The sequence below is a fragment of the Elephas maximus genome, chromosome X (genome assembly GCF_024166365.1).
Source record: "Elephas maximus indicus isolate mEleMax1 chromosome X, mEleMax1 primary haplotype, whole genome shotgun sequence".
In the NCBI taxonomy this organism is placed as follows: Eukaryota; Metazoa; Chordata; class Mammalia; order Proboscidea; family Elephantidae; genus Elephas; species Elephas maximus.
This window is the reverse complement of record NC_064846.1, coordinates 159755823-159778043: the sequence shown is the minus strand read 5'-3', so window position 1 is coordinate 159778043 and position 22221 is coordinate 159755823. Positions and strand designations below refer to the sequence as shown.

At 42.6% G+C, this 22221-nt stretch overlaps 1 protein-coding gene across 5 annotated transcripts in view; it reads right to left on the bottom strand.

Annotated features, from left to right (window-relative positions):
- The window catches only part of SH3KBP1 (SH3 domain containing kinase binding protein 1), a 382888-nt gene that overhangs the window by 176319 nt on the left and 184348 nt on the right, over positions 1 to 22221 (bottom strand). For all 5 annotated transcript variants that reach the window (XM_049872882.1, XM_049872883.1, XM_049872879.1 and 2 more), the window contains one exon: positions 7332 to 7435. In XM_049872882.1, coding sequence (XP_049728839.1) covers positions 7332 to 7435 — 104 coding nt within the window. The remainder of the gene's footprint in view (positions 1 to 7331; positions 7436 to 22221) is intronic.

Sequence of the window (22221 nt, the reverse complement as noted above, 5' to 3'; positions counted from 1 at the left end):
TCTGAAGCCCACAGCTGCTCCCTAGCAGAGAACCCCACCTTTGGCAGAGAGCTGGGAACAGGGCAGCTTACACCTAGTAGTATTTGGAAAAAAAAAGAAAGAGTAAATCACTTAAATAGTTTGTGTCTCCAAGTGTCCAGCAATTTCCATGTTTTCAGGATCAATAGCATTCAAGTGGGCTCAGGACCCAAGGAGGTGGTTTCCATATTTTAGCCATGTTGGAAGTTGGGGATGAATTTCAATACCCTCGCCACCACAATCTAGTACACTATCTACATTTGTAAGGCACCTAAGGTGATGTCTGTGGATGAAGAGGTGACTATGCCCATGCATGAGTGCCTAGTTGTTCAGAAGGGTTCCAGTTCATCACTGGTGAAGCTGTACATGTCAACTGTACTGAGAAGAGGAACAGCGCATTTACCAAGTCTAAAGTCTGCCTCGGGCTACCAGTAGCAAGCCGCTACCAGTAGCAAGCCGGAAAAGTCTATTCAATGGCTGCTATAGTTTTTTTTTTTTTATTATTATAGTTGTCATCAGCAGGGATCAGTCCCTGGAGAAGGACATCATGCTTGGTAGAGGGTCAGCGAAAACGAGGAAGATCCTGAGCAAGATGGATTGACACAGTGGCTGCAACAATGGGCTCAAGCATAACAACGATTGTGAGGATGGTGTAGGACCGGGCAGTGTTTTGTTCTGTTGTATGTAGAGTTGCTATGAGTTGGAACCAACTCCACAGCACCTAACAACAACATAGTTTTTGTAATCCAATTAACCCTGTGTTACCCAAACCCCAGTCAGAGGCACACAAGAAGAGTGTGGTGGGGGGGAGGATAGGGAGGGAGATGCACACAGGCAAATGAATTCAGCCTCACTGGTCCAAGAGCTGTTTTACCATTTTTTCCATAAAGTAAACAGGACAAATCAAACTTGAAGGAAAGGCCTAGACCTTTAACATTACTAAAATTGTCCTCAAAATTTATTTCAAAATAATTACATGAGAATCTCAATACCAGTCCTTTCTGCTGTCTGTAATAGGATCAGGAAGGTGTTCTGAAATTTTAAAACACTAGAACAATACTAGGTTTTTTTTTTTTTAATTAAAGCATAATTCACATAAATGCACAGTTCTTAACCATACAGGCTGATCCATTTTGACAAATGCATACATACCCATGTAATTCACACCTTTATCAACACATACAACATTTCCATCACTCCAGTAATTTCCCTTATACCCTTTCCTAGTCAATCCCTAGCAAACATTCACTAATCTGATGTCTATTTTTTGATTAGCTTTCCTTTTCTAAAACTTCTCTTTTTTTTTTTTTTTACCTGTGTTGTTGTTAGGTGCCGTTGAGTCAATACCAACTCATGGCGATGCCATGTGTGCAGAACAGAACTGCTCCAAAGGGTTTTCAAGGCTGTGACTTTTCGGGAGCAGATCACCAGGACTTTGTCTTCCAAGGCGCCACTGGGTGGGTTCGGATCACCAACTTTTTGGCTAATAGTTGAATGCTTAACTGTTTGCACCACCCAGGGATTCCACACAAATGGAATTATGTTGTAGATAAGCTTTTGTGCTAAGACATGATTTTAGTTTTTAGATATTGTTACAAAAACACAAATTGGTTTTGGAAACTATCTTTTTCTATCAGTGGAATTAGCAAAAAAACACATACATATTTTAAGGGGCTAATTCCTGAAGGTACAAACACCTACATTATTCTCCATTTTAGTTGCATTAAATAATCATCACTGCTGATTTTAGGATAAGGGAAGCTGCTTCTGCCAAATATAAACAAGTATTATCTGGGTCTTTAGTGCCTGGGCCAATATTTTTCCCCAATTCCTGTGTAGTTCATTGTATGACTGCCTCTTTCTAGCAGGGCCAGAACATTCCATACGTACAGGGAAGTTATTTTTATTCCCTTCCCTTGTTCTTCCAAAAATGAACCTATTCCACATGAGATGGGTCCCTGAAAGGAGGAATCTGTAGGGTAATTCAAAAGGAAATAATTTAAGAAAACATTTCTATTCAAGACTGAAGCAAACTATGCCCAATGGTACAGAACACCAACATCCATGATTTCATCGTGGTGTAATGGGTTTCTGTTGGACTTTTCTAGGCATCCAATCTTTAGCAATGCTGTGTCGTGATCATTCCTCTCCTTAAAAACAACTACGGGCTAGTGTACAGGTCCCCAAATTTCCATATGACCCAATGCTAAGACCTTACTATCATTTCAACTTTAAAATGTGAACTAACAGTAAATCAAGTCAGCAAGATAACTTTTCTGAGGACTCAAGATCCTGAAGTTTTGCCCTATCACTATTCCCAGGTGTCATAGATTGAATTATGTCCCCCCAAAAATGTGTGTATCAACTTGGTTAGGCCATGATTCCCAGTATTGTGTGCTTGTCCTCCATGTGGTGATTGTAATTTTATGTTGACAGGATTAGGGTGGGATTCTAACACCAGCCTCACCCAGGTCACCTCCCTGATCCAAGGTAAAGGGAGTTTCCCTGGGGTGTGGCCTGGACCACCCTTTATCTCTCAGGGGATGAAAGGCAAGAAAGCAAGCAGAGAGTAGGGGGACCTCATACTACCAAGAAATCAGCACCAGGAGCAGAGTGCATCCTTTAGACATGGGGTCCCTGCACCTGAGAAGCTCCTCGACCATGGAAAGATTGAGGACAAGGACATTCTTCCAGAGCTGACAGAAGAGAAAGGCTTCCCCTGGAGCTGACGCCTCGAAGTTGGACTTTTAGCCTACTTACCACGAGGAAATCTATTTCTCTTTGTTAAAGCCATCCACTTGTGGTATTTCCGTTATAGCAGCACTAGATGGCTAAGACACCAAGTGAGAATGCTGTCTATAGAGATATGTTAACCTTAGAAAACCTCTTATAATATGAAAGGAACCTTTAACCCTTTCGTGACCAGAGAGACATATTGTACTCACCTACATTTTCCGCCTCTCGGGTTTACTGGAAAGCTGCTTTCTCACTGACAGTACGTGCTACCGGTAGGCAGGGACCTGTCCGACTCTTTGAAGCGGAGAAATGGGCATATGCCATGAATTACTGTTTTTTACAGGGTACTGTATTCGGTCGAAAGAGCCCTGGTGGCACAGTAGTTAAAGCACTCGGCTGCTAACTAAAAGGTCAGCAGTTCAAACCCAGCAGCTGCTCCAAGGGAGAAAGATATGGCAGTCTGCTTCCGTAGAGATTACAGCCTTGGAAACCCCATGGGCAGTTCTACTAGGTCCTATAGGGTCACTATGAGTCAGGATCGACTGTACAACAGTGGGTGGGTATTATTAGGTGGTGCATCCTGGAGGTGTGATTGTGCAAAACTTTTGTCTCTTTTGGCTTTCGTACAGCAAGATAACCCTTGTAAGTATAGTTCTGGGTTCCTTCACGTTATTGGGAAGCTACATTTCTTGCGATGATTCCATGTTCACACGAATACAGCCTTTGCAGGAGACATCCACTCTATGTACCTGTCAAGGGATCCAGATGGCAATGGAAAGTCCAGAGGGACATGAGTCCCATATACCTCTACCTCCCAGAGTCCAGAGTGGCAAGTGCATCCCGCATAACTGTACCCTAGAGTTCAGAGGGATATATGCACCCCACATAATATGCATCAAAATCCATATTTCATAACAAAATTTCAGAAATGTTCCTTGATTCGGCATGCCTTCTATTAATGAAAATATATGGTATCAACAAAAAATTCAAAGCAGAATATATTTGGGTCTTGAACGAGGTGTTCCTTTTTAAAGTTCAGTGCAGGCAGCATCATAAACTTTCACCTCAGCCCCATTTCACTGCATCCACCAGCTCCTGCTTCATACACTCTACCCATAACCCATTGCCGTCGAGTCGATTCCAATTCATAGTGACCCTATACACTCTACATCTGCCCCCAAACTGTCACAGATCACCTCCCGCTGCAAAGCCAAGCTGTACTAACCTCTGTCCTCCTTCCTCCAGCCTAGCTCGGTGTCTTGTACAATACAACACGTGCTTGTTGACAAATTAACTCAAATACTGTCCACCTTTCACATGTCCAGTTGTAAGTTCGCCTAATCAAGGAAGCATCTTCTTTACCCTCAATGAGCACTGCTGTTCTAAAATGTCTCTCCAACTTACTGGGTTTTTTTACTCTAATAACATCTTGGGGTTTTTAGTTCTCTTCATAGCTATGTGTATCTTATCCTCCCTAACTAGACCGAGCATGTTTCAAGGCCAAGATTGTGTCCAATATATCTTTTTTGAATCTCCATAAACACAGTTTCTTTCATAGAGTAAGCACTCAAATATTTGATAAATCCCATAGCTATGCAAATCTATTATAAATACACTTAAACTTGCAAATATGGTAGTTATATCTGGTTGTATACTGGTGGTTTGTATTCTGGTGGTTTCAATCTAATCACTTTTACTCCTAAACATGGCTTCCCTCTCCTTAAAAGGCATGTTTTTATCATCTCTCCACATTAGAAAATCAGAAGTGTTTACTCCAAAGTTATCTAGAGGGATAATAATAGAACTGAACCCTGGTGGTGCAGTGGTTCAGAGCTTGGCTGCTAACCAAAAGATCAGCAGTTTGAATCCACCAGCTGCTCCTTGGAAACCCTATGGTGCAGTTCTACTCTGTCCTATAGGGTCGCTATGAGTCAGAATCGACTTGACAGCAATGGGTAATTATAAAACAGCTTGAGCTCTTTGGATTATCAAATTCCAATACACAAATTTTTATATTACAGTTCCTTTTTGTTTACCATCTCTGTAGATCAATTCCTAGGAATGTGAATACTGGGTCAAAGTGTGTTATTTAGATATTTATAGCTTTTTTTTTTTTGACGCATCTTACTACATGGTTTTATATGACAATCATACAGATATACAAAGTCACCAGTTTTTCTTAAAATTTGTCAACATTCTTACCACTAAATGTTTTCTTAAAAAAAAAACCACCCAGTGCCGTCAAGTCGATCCTGACTCATGGCGACCCTATGACAGAGTAGAGCTGTTCCATGGAGTTTCCAAGGAGCGCCTGGCAGATTTGAACTGCCTACCTTTTGGTTAGCAGCCGTAGCACTTAACCCATTATTGTCTTGTTTTGTATTTCTTGGAAATCCTGGTGGCGCAGTGGCTAAGAGCTACGGCTGCTAACCAAAAGGCTAGCAGTTGGAATCCACCAGGCGCTCCTTGGAAACCGTATGAAGCAGTTCTACCCTGTCCTACAGGGTCACTATCAGTCAAAATCAACTCAACGGCAACGGATTTTTTTTGTATTTCTTTGATAGCATGGCGAAACATTTTCTCATGTCTAAGATTTTTATTTCCCTTTGTGAGATTTGTGTTTATGGCAAATTTACCTATCAAAACAAAAAAAAAACCCAAACCCATTCCTATCGAGTGGATTCCAACTCATAGCGACCCTACAGGACAGAGAAGAACCGCCCCGTATAGTTTCCAAGGATCGCCTGGCAGATTCAAACTGCCGACCCTTTGGTTAGCAGCCGTAGCACTTAACCACTATCCCACCAGGGTTTCTAATTCACCTGTCACTTACTATTATTACAGTGGCTTCCTAATATATTTTAATATGTTACATATATAATTTTTGCCATAAGCTATTGCAAAAATTTCTTATTTAGCTATCCTAGCTTCAAATCATACCAAAGTTTTAATTCTTTTTTTTTTTTTAAGCCACATCTGTTTATTTTTTTCTCTGGAATTTCTTACAGGTTTTGGTCTTAAGAAATTTGTCCTTCTACCATTGGGATCAATGTTCTACTCTGTTGTCCATTTATTTTTTACTTAGTCACCTTTCAAAAAATGCCTCCCATGTGCCCTGCTTGGCATCAGGGATGCAAAAGAATAAGTGATATATTAATATAAATTAGCCAAAACTCAGAAATAGGCAAAAGGGGTTCCTGCACATCCAGTGCCATGTTGGGCATTGTCTAGCAGTCCTTCCCTTGCCCCTAATCCCATTAACTGATCCTCTAGGGATAAGTATATTTGTATGACATACTGTTTATGGGGATAGTTTATAACTGTTAGTGTCGATGTTAACTGGTAGAAAACTGAAAGTGATTCAAATAAATTTTGACTGATAGAGATCTGTCCCCCAGAAAAGATAACCTCACAGATTAGTTTTACTGCCCTGTAGGACACTAAGTAGTTTTGCGTCTAACCTAGCAATCTTAAGTGTTTTCTTCTTTAGTCACTATATTTTACTCTTTCACAATTCTCTTTGAGTCAGTCTTACCATCTTGCAGAGTCCCTCACTAATGAATTAAATAAAGCTTTGACACATGTTCACTTTATATTTGCAGGAGAGTCAGGAAATTTGGCCTCTAGCATCAGCTCTGCCACTTTCACCCATGTGATAGTTCCCTGGAACTTCTCCTTGACCTCTAGGTTCCTTTTTTTGTAAATCAGGGGCTTCTGTAAGGTCAAATGATATTCAGGAAATGAAAACAGTCAGAAAATTATCTTTCTATATTCAGCTACAAATGCTAAATCACAATCAATGATCAGGTTCTAAGTCCAAGGCCCAGCATCCCCCAGGCCCAAGGGAGTGGAGACTGAGAAGCCCATCCCAGTGTCTGGCAGGATATTTCACCAGGGGGACTAGCTCTGTGTATCCAGGACCCAATGGGAACCCAGGGAAGGAGGTGCAGCGGAAAGAGCAAAGTCTCTAGTCAGATGGACCTGGCTTCAGCCATAAGCTCTGCCTCTTCAGGCTCCCTTGAGCCCGTTTCTTCATCCACAAACTAAAGTAGGTGTGATGAGTAAATGAGCTACTGTGTGCAAAGAGTCCTGCTCATGCCTGTCACATACTGTGCCTTTTAGGACACTTAAGAAATGTCGGTTCTTTTTCTTCCTGCTAAATCCAATGGTGTTGCCCAGAATGAAAATGGAATCCATACTCTAGGTATGGCGCAGGGTCACTCTGGATATCCAGAGTCTAATATCAATTGAAGCAGAGTGATTTGATAGGAAAAAAAAATCTGTGGCACCAGGTTAGAATTTCAGAGATACATAGTATGCTGTGTTAGCAAGACAATGGTTTTAAGTGACCCCACATCTGCCTCCAACTGGCTTGGAGGCATTCCTCTCTGGGAACCCAATTTCTCAGAGAGGAGACTCAACTAGATGACCTATAAACTCTCTTCAAGTTCTAACATCCAACAGGCCAAGGCCAAAAAGCTTTGGAATCTACAGCAACAGGCTCCTCCTGATTGAGGAAGCTGGTGGGCTCTGACCACCCATGCGTGGCGACTGCACTTTCTGCCCAGCTCACTCACCTCTCCTACCACCTCTATGATGTCACCGACTTTCAGTTCAAGCTCATCGTCGTTCTGAGGCAGGTAGCTGAATGCCACCTGGCATCGGCGCCTCCGTCGTTCACCTGGATGGGAAAGCAAAATATTTAGATACAACTCTTCTCCCAAATAATATTTTAAAGAGGGGCTTCCTAGGCATGCAGGCAAATTAAGCTGACTTGTCTCAGATACGCTCTCTGGGAAATGGCTAGAGGCATGGCAGCCCTAGTCTTGTAGGGAGAGGCAGTAGAAAGCAGAGCAATGCTTCTTGGTCTTTTAAAAGCTGCTGGGTCAGAAAGGCATGAATATGAGAAACAGATCCATTTGTGCAGAAGGCAAACCGCCCCCCTCCTGAAGCACTGGAGCACAATGTTGCCTTAAACGGTTTTCTATGGATGGGGCTTTGTAGTTGCTGCCGCTGACTTTTAATGAAAGCTGATGTGATGTGGTAGAGAAAAGAGAACAGTCTGCTTCTGATGCTAGCAAGGCAGAGGAAATTTTCCCCCAGTGTGCAAAGGAAAAGATAATGTATCCTGGCCTTCTCATTACTAATCATCACCCTTTCAACATACTGGAACTCAGGCCTGATAAGCAAAGGCCAATTCCATTTCAGCCTTCTCTTGGTACCATTTCAAACGCCCCACAGCGGTTCAACAAATCCACTCTTTGTCCCTCTGTCCCAAGGGATCCATTAACAGCCCTGGTTGCTTACACAGGACCAACCCAGGCTAATCAAGATAAAAGACAGGACCACATCTGACTCGACCAGAGGACACTCAAGGCGACACCATCACACTCACCCAGTGTGGCCCAACTGGGAGTTCCTGGCTTACAGCTAGTTCAAATCCAGACGCAACTATCCGCAGCACATCCACACCACAGATGTGCATCACGGGAAGAAAGAACACTTATGTGGTGTGTGCGTGTGAGAGAGAGAGAGACAGACAGACATGCAGACATGCAGACATACAGCATGGAGGCCCAAGCCAGAGAGAGGTGGATGGGGAGATATGACATGAGACCAACACTGCTCAGAAGTTTGTTGCTCATGGCTGACCGCCTCATGCCGTTCCTTCATGCCACCATACGGCCTGGAAAACCAAAGGCATCAACAACATAAAAGAAACGCATTTAGAAATGTTTCAATTATTTTTGGATACTTCCTACAGGAATTCTTTTTCTTTTTTAATCTTTTGCCTGTGAAAGGAAGCCCCTGTGGGTGTGATCACAGGGGACATTGAGGCCCCCAACAGCCTAACCTCATACAAAAGGGAAGGGCTCTCTGCTATACCCAATATGCTCACTGATCAATGTTGTTCAAAAGCCAGTGGCCTAGATCTCTGTGTTCCATTTTTCTCTGTCTGTACATCACTTCTAAGGAAGAACAGAGTTGAACAGACGGAAGAGAACAGAAATTCAGAATCGATATCTCATCTAATCATATCTCTGGCGACTACACAAATACATCTTGACCCTCTGTACAAAATCACAAGCCGTCTCGTCTTAAGAAGAATAAACACATAATGCTCGGGCCAATTCCCAGGTGCTAACAGCACCGTTAGCAGGCAGAGGAGTTCGAGCCCAAGCAGGGACAGAAGGTCCAGCCCAGCTTGCTTTTCTAAGGTGGGAAGTCAGTAAGAGTGGTATTCCAGCGCAAAGAGCTCCCTCCCCACTCCATGGCTTCCGATGGGCTGTAAGTCAGAGTTCAAGTCCTTTGCATCATAAAGTCAACAAATTTCTCATTACAGCAAAGAAAGTCTAGATGATAAGACTAACTTGGCTCCCCTCTCTCAACCCCCTGCAACTTGCCTGCCTCCACAAAACACCCCTTATAAATGTTTAAGGGTATGTATTTGCTAGATGTTATGTTAGAAAGTAAACTCCACAGATATAAATCTGAAAAACATGAAACAAGTAAAATGACATAAATGTCTGAAAGCCAACACTCACAACCACAGAAGTCACGGAAGTCCTGACCAAAGTGACTTAAAAACAACATCTGAAGATACAGTGTTAGCTGAAGCCAAAAAACTTAGACCACCCACCACCAGTCGCCACCGATTCCGACTCATGGTGACCCCATGTGTGTCAGAATAGAGCTATGCTCCACAGGGTTTTCAACGGTTGATTTTTCATAAGCAGATTGCCAGACCTTTCTTCCAAGGTGCTGTCTCTGGGTGGACTTGAACCACCAACCTTTTGGTGAGCCGCTGAGTATGTTAACTGCACTACCCAGGGACTTAAAAAAAAACTTAGAGTTATGTGTGTTTATTTTCCAAAGACCCTCAGTGGAAAGTACCATCTAGCCCAACACTGCACAAACAGCAAAGGGAAGAGCGATGTATTCTTAGAGAAGAGACTAGCCCAGCAGATTGTGGGACTGGAACAGAATAAACAGATTTGCACGTCCATGAAGCCTGCCCTGCAACAGGAGGAATGACGCGGTCATGATGACTTTCTCTCTGCCAGCCTAGTCAGTATTTCTTAAAAGCCTCTAAGAAAGCTATTTATCAAAACGTATAAAGCACACTGCCAACGTACAGCACCAAGAAAAGTCAACCCTCCAGAGGGCACAGAGGAAGTACCCAGAGGTTGCTGGTGGAAAGCGTCTCCTAACTGGGCCCCAAGCAAAACAGTTATTCCCCTTCACGGTGGGATAGCGCAGGGTGGCTTCTAAAGCACTTCTGATATCCACTACCCTATCTCATCCTGCCATCCACACCAGCTAAACAGAAAAAGAGCCAAAATGAGCAACTATCTTACAAATGAGGAAACTGAGGCTAAGTGACTTACCCAAGGTCACAAAGTTAGTAAGTGGCAGTGTCTGCCTGACCTGAGTTCAGAGCTCTCTCTCCAAAGCTGGACCAACCAATTCAACCTGCAGTTTGTCCCCAATTCTCTGCTATTTGCACTTAACTGCCCCCTGGAACACTGCCTTAGGTCTTCACCATGCCTCTCTCGTTACAGGGAACTCCCAAACTCCTGGACTGCTGCCTATCACTGATTCAATTTTTTTTTTTTTTTTTTTTGCCAGTTCTACTTAACCTATAAACCAGTTCAGCGTTTGGAGCTGGAGAATTATTTCAGTTGCCTGTGTCCATCTTAAATTTAAGGAAATTTAAGGATGTCATTGGCCATTTTTTTCCCCTCTACTGGCATTACACTGATGTTTACTAGAGGGTCTTGACCTGCCTCAAGGAGAGAGGTAGATGATAACGTCATCTCCTTACAACAGCTACTGTAAACTGGAGAAAGAATCTATGACTTGCCCAAAGCCCGTGGTTTGGAATCCCTACTTTGAGCTACTACCATCATACCCAGAGCCCAGTCCATATGAACATTTAAGTTTTAACACATTTTATTGGGCTTTTTGTCCACTGAATAAACTGGGCCTTGAAAGAAAATTTTTCTTTAAAAAATCAAATGCCCATCAACAGATGAATGGATAAACAAAATGTGGTATATATACACAATGGAATATTACTCTGCCATAAAGAGAAATAAAGTCCTGATACAACATGGATGGACCTTGCAAACATTATGCTGAGTGATAAGTCAATCACGAAAAGACAAACACTGTAAAATCTCACTAATATGAAACACTTAGAATAGGCAAAATGTATAGAGACAAGGGTTAATGCGACCCTATGAGTCAGAATCGACTCGACGGCAATGGGTTTGTTTTTTTTTTTTTTATAGAGACAAGGGTTAAGAGTGGTTATCAGGGGTGGGAGGGAAGAGGAAAGAGGGGAATCTTTGTTTAGCTGGCATTTAGTTTCTATTTATGGGGACGGAAAATGTAGCAATAAATGTTGGTGACAACTGTACAACATGACTGATGTAATTGGTTTCATTGAATTGTACAAGTGAAAGATGTTGCATTGGTAAATGTATGTTACCTGTGTTTTTACAACAAAAAGCTTTAAACAAACAAATATGCATGCTGATAATGGCCAGCAATATAAATGTATATTAGAACAGCCACAAAGAGGGGAGAAACATGTTTTCCTCATTCATGTTAGTGCCACTCCTCTGCCACCATACTTTATCACTGCTTACATCTTCCAGGCCGGGTCACTACTCCTTACACGTAACTGAGGCATGGATGAACCCAAATGCCATCTAAAAAAAAAAAAAATTTTTTTTTAAATGTTATCTATGTACATGCAAATGTGCATGAGCACATGGCTTACTGAAAGGGTATGGCTATGGCAGATTTCACAAGGCATACTCGAGACATCTCTAATTTATTGCCATGCTGTATGACAGCCATGGAATATGTGTTTATATGTATGACACAGGCACACACAAAGCAAGGCAGCCACACCCTCAATTCTCTCACTAGATCCCATACCCACTTCCCATTCATGACCACCTTTGTTTAATAAAACAATAGCAGCTAACATTTACTGAGCACTTACTACATGTCAGAGGCTACTAAGTGCTTTATAGGTATTACCCCAATTACACATACATTATACCTCTGGGGTAGATCACTGACACCCTTTTTTCACACAAGGAGTCTAAGGCGGCACTAAGATTGAGTGTCTTACCAGAGGTCTTAGAGCTAGTAAGTGGAGGGCCTAGGATTTCAAGCCAGGCAATGCAACTCCAGAGACACTGCCTCCCAGGTCTGAACGCTCTTAAGAAGAATTCTTGGCTATGGGTCTTGCAACTGCAGAATGGACTAGCTGGGCTAACGTGGTAACATGTGAAACCAGGAAGTGAAAACCCACAAGTTAGGAGTGTTTCCTTACAGCTGCTGGGAACTGGGGCTCCTATTTTAATGAAATAAAGCTGGTTGGATGGGAGGAAATGTAATACATTAACATTTTCTAAAAATGAAATAGCAGAAACTGAAAGGGTACCAAGACCCGGTCTCAGAAACGGTCCACACATCTATGGTTTTAGAGTCTCCATCGAGGGTTTTAATGGCATAGGAAAACTTTACTAAGGCCAACTTAGTCAACGAGCACAGAAATATGCAACAAATAAATACGGTGGTAGAAAAAGTCTTTGGGTCAACTGAGAACCTGCAACACTCACACAGTATATATTTTTTTACATCCCACATCCCCCATGACAGAACAGCAGTAAAGAACTGCCAGGGTTTTAAATCATTTGACGTTTTCATGGAATCCACTAACTTAATCTAATAGATCCTCATACGTGCCTAGGGGACAGAGCAGTATCCTGAAGTCACAGAAGGAGAAAGAAAATATTGATAAAAGTCAAAAAGGAAAATCAGCCACGGAGGCTGGATGAACCCCCAAAACTACTGCCTTGAGATAATCTTTAACCCTTAAACCAAAAATATTCCCTGAAGTTTTCTTGAAAGCAATCGTTTACCTTAACTAGTAAAGAGTGTCTTCCTTGAGCATTAGACTTTTTTTAAGATCTATATGGGATTTGGAAACCCTGGTGGCGTAGTGGTTAAGTGCTACAGCTGCTAACGAAAGGGTCGGCAGTTCAAATTCACCAGGCGCTCCTTGGAAACTCTATGGGGCAGTTCTACTCTGTCCTATAGGGTCGCTATGAGTCGGAATAGACTCGACGGCACTGGGTTTGGTTTTTTTTTTATATGGGATTTAGAGACCCTGGTGGCGTAGCAGTTAAGAGGTACGACTGCTAACCAAAAGGTTGCCAGTTCAAATCCCCCAGGCACTCCTTGGAAACCCTATGGGGCAGTTCTACTCTGTCCTATAGGGCTACTGTGAGTCGGAATCGACTTGATGGCAATGGATTTTTTTTTAAGTATGGGATCAAATTGACAAGGCAACTCAAAAGATTAAACAGTAACCCGAGGGGACGGTGAGTATATGTTAATGGAGGAGGGACAACTCAGAAAAGGAGGGTGAGAATGGTTGCACAACTCAATATAATGAATGTCACTGAATTATACATGTAGAAACTTGAACTGGTGTATGTTTTTGCTGTGTATAGTCTCAACAACAAAAAAGAAATATTTTTTTAAAAAAAGGAAAATAAGAAGTTTCGGATTCCTAGTTCCCAGAGTTATTTCTGGCCTTTTCTCCAGGCATGACCTGGGAACCACCTGTGTCTGAATGTTAAAATGCAAGGCAAATCTACTGAACCACACTCTCTGGGGTTGGGGCTAGGGGGTCTGTGTTTCAAGCAGATTCCCCCAAGTGATAATGCCCCAAAAAATCGAAGAACCTCACCAACCAATCAATATCACTAATTACAGGTCATGGTAACATGCCTTGTGGGAACAAACAGGTGGCCTCCCCTTGGAAAACTCTAACCCAGAGGTTCTCAAGCTTGGCTGCACATTGAAATCACCTGGGGAGCTTTCCTAACACTGATGATGCCTTGCTAAAGACTAGTCCTGGAGGAACTAGGTCTCCATAGAAAATGGCTGCTTCTGGGGCTGGGGCAAGAAGATAAGAGGTGAGCCTAGAATATCCAGTTGTGCCAAAACTAATGAAGCGCTCACTCACTCAAGGGATAATTTCAAAAGGTCACAGTAATCAACCTGAAGGGGCTTCCATGGACCAAATCTGAAGAATGTATTATACTTTATTGATTTCAAAAAAATTCATGAGTCCATACTGATATGGTTGGTTGGTTGGTAGGTAGGCAGGTAAGTAGAAGTAGATTAGATAGATTAGATACATAGATACATAGATGTAGATGGAGAGAAGGGAAAGCTTTTATTCACAAATGAATGTCAACTAATACAGAAATTACTGAAAAACACAATCACTATTTTACAGCCATTATTGTAATAACTGACTCAGCAAGAACCTATAGTTGCTAAAACCAGTGGGTGGAAGTTTGTTTGGGATTAGGATATTTACAGAGTCTCAAGTGTCTCTCCAAAGATTATTAATTACAAAAGGAAAATGGTCCCTTTAGAATGGAGAAACCTGGCAGACACAGCCTTCCCCAGGTGATTGAAGTTAACATCGCCAATGATGGGACAAGTTGACATCATATGTGTCCAGATCTGATGCTCTGAGAAGGCCTGAACATGGCCTTCAGAACACTCCTGCCCAAAACAGTTAACCAGATACCAATCATGAAGAAACAATCATGCAAATCCAAATTGAGGGACATTCTACAAGGAACCTGACCTGGTTTTTTTCCTTATCTTTTTAAAAAGAAAAAGTCAACAACACAAAAGATAATTTTAAAAGACTAGAGAACTGCTGCAGATTAAAAAAAAAAAAGTAAAGAGCTATGACAACTAAATAGAAGATATGCTATTTAATTGGATTCTGGATTTTTTTTTTTATAAAGGATATTGGGAAACTGGTGAAATTTGAATGTGCACTAAATACCAGATAAAACAAACAAAAAAGCCTGTTGTTATCGAGTCGATTCCAACTCACAGCAATCCTATAGGACAGAGTAGAACCACCCCATATGATTTCCAAGGAACGGCTGGTGGATTTGAAATGCTAACCTTTTGATTAGCAGCCATAGTTTTTAACCACTGTGCCACCAAGGCTCCAAACACCAGATAATAGCACTATTTTAAAAAAAAAAAAACACCAAATCCATTGCCATTGAGTCGATTCCGACTCACAGCAGCAACCCTATAGGCAGGCTTGCAACTGGTTTGTTCTGGTTCAAACCCATGCTGAGAATTTGCGTTTCTAACAAGTTCCCTGCCGAAAAGTTGCATTTCCACCCCAGATATACTGAATCAGAATCTACAGTTTAACAAAATCCCCAGGTGATTCTTATGTATACCTTCCACAGAACTTGTTAGAAATGCAAATGCTCAGCAGGGATTCGAACCTGAATGAACTGGTTCAAACCCCTGCCCATAGGACAGAGTAGAATTGCCCCATAGGGTTTCCATAGGCTATAAATCTTTACAGAAGCAGACTGCCACATCTTTCTCCCGTGCAGCAGCTGGTAAGTAGCCAAGCTCTTAACCACTGTGCCACCAGGGTGCCATATAATATATGGAAACCCTATATACCAAATGGTCGGCAGTAGGAATCCACCAATCACTCCTTGGAAACCCTATGCGGCAGTTCTACTCTGTTCTATAGGGTTGCTATGAGTCAGAATCTACTCAAAGACAACGGGATTAGATAGGATATATACATATACATACATAGAGGAGGGAGGAAGAAAAAAATAAAGCATATGTGGCAAAATGCTAACAACTGGTGATGTTTGATGAAGGATATATGGGTATTCATTGTACTATTGTTAAAACTTTTCTGTACATTTGAAAATTTTCAAAAATTTTAGGGGGATAAAGGAAAACAATCTGATGACTGAGTCTCCCCAGAGACTCTAATTAAATTGGTCTGGGGTACAGCCTGAGTACCTGGGTTTTTAAAAGCCAGGGTTGAGAGACATGTAGACAGACTGTTATCCAGAGAGGAGTAGCAGGCCAAGCATAAATAGGACTTTTCCAGGACCACGTAATTTAGATCCCACATTTAGCATCTTTTCCCACAAGGGAAAAAAAAATCTACATATTTGACAATATTATCCTAATACATAACCCATGCGAACGCTGCTGTGCTGGGATTTCATCTCGTGGTCCCCCCCCGACACTTGCACTACGTAGTTTCTAGCTCTGACACTGTTCCTGGGTAGGGGTGGGGGAGAAGACAGTGGTCTCTGCTATGATTAACTTGGGGAGGTGTTGCACAGCCTTGCTGGCGTGTGCAACACCTCCCCAAGTTAATGAGCAATACGCCCAGTTCTTGAAGCTGTTCTTTAGCTGGAAACCTTACTTTATAGCAGGGGTCTGGTTTCCTACTTCAGGATGGAAAAATGATATAAACCAAGCTAGATAAATGTGGAGAAACACACATTTTGCCTGGGACATCTAGTGAATTCTGCGGGCAAGGACCAAGAAAGCTGAATTACTGCTCCTGCAGACTCTGTATCATACCCTCTACTGGACAAATGTTCACTCCTCGTCATGTTTTAATGTCATGTAAGTCAGGGGAAGAGAAGGACACTTCAGAAGCCGAAGGCACCCCAAAAAAGGAACTCCTGGGTCTGTCTTTGCAAACACCGCTTGGCTGTGACTGGATTGTCGCAATGGAAATGTACAGCGTTTCATTAACCAGCACTGTTTGGTCCCTGGAGATGAGCCTGCTTGATTGTCACAGGGACGTGTATAATCAACATATTTGCATGGCAGAAAACAGCAAATCCATTTGCCTGATACTTCAAAGGCAGAGATCATTCGAAAGGCGGTTACAGTTATGCCAGTGCTCATTTTCTCCCACGTCCTGTCAGAATACAGGAGAAAAAATGTCAAATCAGAAGGGAACCATTTATTCAGGCCTCTGAGCCATGAGTGTGTGAGTGGGGCAGGGGGTAAATCCACTTAATCTTGTTGGGGGAACTAACACTGATTAGATATCTGCTCTGTTCCAGGAACTGTGCTTGGCATGTTGCAGCCTCACCTCAAGTCCTCGTGCCACCCCTATGGGGCTAGGGGTGCTGCCCCATCTTTATGGATAAGCCCAGAAAGGTTGGATAACTGGTCGAAGGCACATGGGTTAAATAAATTGTGGTTTTCTATTCTCTTCTTCCACTGATCCAAGATAATACCAGGAGGTAGACTGGGAGTGAGTTTCTGGGGGGACTTTGGATGCCAGGCTAAGGATGTTGTCATTGCATGCTGATGCATGGATTCCGACTCATAGCAACTCTACAGACAGAGTAGAACTGCCCCATAAGGTTTCCAAGGCTGTAATCTTTATGGGAGCAAATTGCCAGGTCTTTCTCCCGAGGAGCGACTGGGTGGGTTCAAGCTGTCAACCTTTCAGTTAGCAGTCCAGCGCTCAACCACCATGCCACCAGGGCTCCTTATGTTGTTGTGTGCTGTTGAGTCGATTTCAACTCACAGCAACCCTACAGGACAGAGCGGAACACCCCCATAGTGTTTCCTAGGCTGTAATCTTCACAGGAGCAGATCACTAGGTCTTTTCACTTGCGCCACCAGGGCTCCTTAAGCTAAGGATAAGGACAATGAGGAAGCAAAGGGAGTTTCTGGGCAGGTTAGTGATAAGATGAATGGGGACAGTGTTCTAGGGAGAAGCGCCTGATGTTAGGGGTGTGCAGGATGGCTTGGGAGGGAGCCTGGAAGCAGGTAGATGGTCCAATAGAAGACAATGAAGTACAGAGGAAATCTGAGGTGGCGGGGTGGGGGGGGGGTGGTAGACGGGATTATACATCCAAGGAAGGAGAGGCTGATACACAGACATGAACACAGACATACACAGTATCATTATCAGCTGATGTGTCTGCTGCCCCCATTTGGGGGTCCAAGACCCTCTCTTACTGGTCTTTAATCCCCAGTACCTAGCTCAGTGCCTGTTAGGGTAGATACTCAAACCGTTCTTGATAAATGAAGACTTGCTTCACCCTTTTGTCTGTGGGTCATGGTTGTATAAATACAAACTCCCACACGTACAGAAGGGCACTAGAGAAAGACAGAAGGTGGAAGGGAAAGCGTTAAACCCTCAACATGGTGTTAAACAGGACACCCACCAATGTGGGCTTAATAGACAATACCACCTTGATTTTTTGAAACTATGAGAATGGAAAGATGGTGGCCCCTGTAGTCTTGCTATTGTGTCAAAGGTGACTCATTCTCCATCAACATTACAGTCCAAAGCATCTATAATACTGAACAATGCCTGACATATTCCTGTTTTCCTCTTAAAAATTTATAGTCCACTATCAATTATCCGGAAACCCTGGTGGCGTAGTGGTTAAGTGCTACAGCTGCTAACCAAAAGGTCAGCAGTTAGAATCCACCAGGCACTCCTTGGGAACTCTATGGGGCAGTTCTACTCTGTCTTGTAGGGTTGTTATGAGGCGGAATCGACTCAAGGGCAACAAGTTTGGTTTGGTTTTGGTTTATCAATTATCCATACCAAATGGTAGAGCAGGGCTATGTATGAACACTATTTTATTTTCCCGATTACTCAGAGGCTATCATGCACTCAACAAATGTTTATTAATAAATAACTGAATTCATTCAACATCCAACTAACACACAATTAAATGAACAAGAGAAGGGATGCGTGTGTACACAACTACATGTGTGTAAACACAGAAAATGGTACAGAAGGATACACTCCAAAGTAACAGTGATTACTTCTGAGGGTGTGGGGACTGGGGGAAGTATAGAGACTCATTTAAATGCTTCTGCACATCAATTTGTTTTTACAAAGAACGCATAATACACTGTAATCGCTTTTTAAAAACATCAGTCACCTATTAAAATAATTGTCTTGCATTATGAAACTTACCTTTATAATCACGCTCTGATGACATTAATAGGACAGTTATTTCATATTCCCCAAGTAAACAAATTCCAACTGGATAATGCAGAAAGGTGATATGGATGGGCTGATGACAAATGGGCTCTGAGCTGCCAAAAGCTGGCTGCGGTTGGCCCAGGACGATAAACAGGAGGTATGAGCCCAGAGAAATGTCTCAGCTGTTCTATAACCCCCAGAAGCCCAGACTCTCATGGGCAGTCCCCTGACAAATCCCAAAAAAAAATCCCAAAAGGGCCTATCAATTACCAACCAATGTTGTCTTCCCTGGCCTGACTCCCTGAGCCCACTCAGCCCAGGCAGCCATCACCTTCCAGGCGGAGTGGCACTGTGTCCATCTGCCCAGCTCGTTCTCACTTATTCCATCACCTACTCATAGGGACACACACACACTCACCTCAACTCACTCATCCTTGGGGCCCCTTTCCTGGGTTCCCTTAACAACCACTGCTTTTCTCTATCACGGCCCTCATCGCACTGTATTTTAACTTTCTCAGTGTTCATTTACATGTCTTGTCTCCACCCCTTCAACTCTGTCACCTCTCAGCTCTCTCATGTACACCATTTTCACAAATATGACTCATTTATCAAGACTCACATATCCCCCACGATGGTTATGATGATGCCTTTCATCACAAGTGCCCCACTCTCAATCAATATGCAGGCCCAGGCGCCACATACCTAGAAACAGAGGAAAGGACACAATTCCCAGATCCAGTCCCTCCTCAGCCCTATACACTTCGGAGTCCAATGCATAATTTAAAGGAGCCATTGAAATCAGTCTTAAAGCCAATCAATTAACATATGACAAAAATCGAGTTTCTGCTGTATTCTGAGTTAATATAGAAATGTTGTTGTTAGTTGGCGTTAGGTTAATTCTGACTCATGGCGACCCCATGAGTTCAAAGTAGAACTACTCCATGGGGTTTTCAGAAGCAGATCACCAGGTCTGTCTTCTGAAGCACCTCTGGGTGGGTTCGAACCGCCAAGCTTTCGGCTAGTACTTGCGTACTTAACCGTTTGCGCCACTCGGGAACTATATTTCATAAACTGAGTTTCTAAGAACAGAAGCTGCATATGGATATTTTCAATGTTAACACTGTCATCTGATTATTTTCTTAGAAGCCACACCTATAATTTTGGTGCCAGGGCATTAAGAACTCTTCTAACCATGATGTCCTCCACCTCAGCTATCTTATAAAAATGGTGTGGGAATTAGCCATGTGAAAAGACACCTGAGCTTTAGTTTTCTGCTCATGGACACATGGTCCATAATGAGAGCACTCAAGTTCATCAAGAGAATCCTGGGCCTCAACACAGAAGAGACAGAAACACTGATGGACCCAGCACTGCAACAGCGTCATGGAGCCCACTTCCTGGCTCTGTGCCTTGGCTTTCTCCTGCTCTACAGGAGGCTTGACTTCCACCTGACTCCCTCCCCCTTTTCCATTTGGCTTTACATTCATAAACCTGCTAAAAGGCAGCTTTGTTTATTATTTATACTAGCTCAACCAATTTTCTTTTCACCAGCCTTCCCTTCCCATCAGATTGAGGGAGAAGCTAAATCATTGATGTCTCTAAATGTTCCCTGTTTCCCCTTCCCTTAGGTTGGTCCCAGGAATCGGTTCTGGCTTTTTAGCATGCCCCCCAAGCCAAATGTCCCAACCCACAACAGCCCATACCAGGGATACTTTCTCAAATGTCCCTGGCCTGATTCCCCTAGCCCAAGCAGCCACCTCCCCAGGGAAGGGAGTCCAGCATTTCAGAGGAGAAAATCCAATACATAAAGCACATTGCTTTTCTCTGCTTTAGCAATGCTGATTTTGGCAAAATGCCCAAAAGAACTCAACATATTTATAGTTTTGTTTGATCTACTTTTAAATGCTTCATGCGGAATCATTCAAGTAAAATGAGAATACAGAAGTTCAAAGGAAAAACTGAAGGAAGATTCTAAATATAAGTTATTTGTTGAGCATAAACAAGATTTCTTCCTTCTATCCAGCACACTCCCCCAACAGATTGATTTTTAAAGGCATTCTCACTCTTGCCGCTGACAAATGGATATGTCAGACCCTTTTAATTTCTACAATTAACAGGGGGTTACACGGTCACTATGAGTCAGAATTGACTCGATGGAAATGGTGATGGTGGTGGTGGATAGGGTGCAAGAGGGCAAAGAAGGGGCAGGGGAGGGGGAGAAAGAGAGGAAGGGAGGAAGGAGGGAAGTGTGGAGAAAGAGTGAGGGACAAAGACAGAGACAGATAATGTATTATAAACTGTAACGGTCTTAAAAATCCTAAAGACACTCATCTGGGGTTCATCTCTCTTGCCTATTCTTAAGAGAATTCTGGGAAGAATATATACACCATAAACAAATCTAGAGTTTTCCAGTTTTTACAATCAGCACCAAAAATCAGCCACCATACCGGGAAATTTAGAGAATGACAAAACATTCCACACATCCCTCTCCTTGGGGAGGGGAAAAAGATCTTCATTGCAGGTAATCAAAATATTTTTCATTTTGACTCATTTTTAATAGAGTTTCTCTTTTCGTCCTCATTAGGATTGAGAAGGGGGAAATCCCAGATATTTGTGAATTTTCTTGATGCAAATGGAGATTTTCATCTCTGCAAATTCTTATTTGGTATCTAAAAGGCAGAGGGCCTTAACCAGCGTCCATGGAGTCTACTCCATGGAGTCTCAACTTGGATGCAAAGGAAATAATATCTTTATTTTCACTATCCTGTAACTGAAAGTTGACCTTTCCTTCAGCTTTGAGTATAGACAACAAACCACACTAGAATGAGCAGCACCTGTAGATTTTATTTCACATCACATGGTTTTGTTTCACATTATGGTTTTGTAGCAGTTATCTTGAAATATCATTTGCATTCATCCCTAGTTCAAAACTATGATTGTTTCTAGATCCACTGCTGGATTTTGCTATTTAATACCATCAATAAAGAATATGCATTACTTATGCTTCTGCAACATTATGAAACTGTATTTCAGTATAATTGGCTTCCTTGGTAATCCTATGAAAACCCTGGTGGCGTAGTGGCTAAGTGCTACAGCTGCTAACCAAAAGGTTGGCAGCTCAAAACCGCCAGGCACTCCTTGGAAACTCTATGGGGCAGTTCTACTCTGTCCTATAGGGTTGCTATGAGTCGGAATCGACTCGATGGCACTGGGTTTGGTTTTGGTTTTGGTAATCCTATGGATTTTATTTTATTCACCTACAAACATTTTTCTGAGAAGGGGTCCATAGGCTTCACCAGTCTGGTTCCTTGGCAATTGAAGAAAAAAAAAGTTAAAAATCTGTGACGCCTGCTTTCAAGATCATGGTTTCCAAGGAAACCCAAAGGTGCAGGGGGAAATTGAATGACTGTGTGTAAGAGTGCGAGAGAGAAATAAGGCAGTAAATAACACTTAGATTCTTTTCATTGGGATGTTTCACAGACCTTGGAGAAGCACACAATGACGAAAGAACAACCTGATCTGCAAAGGGCCACGTGGCACAGTGTTCATGAGGCTGCTGGCCAAGTGCCCTCTGATTACCCAGGTCAGTGGCTGGG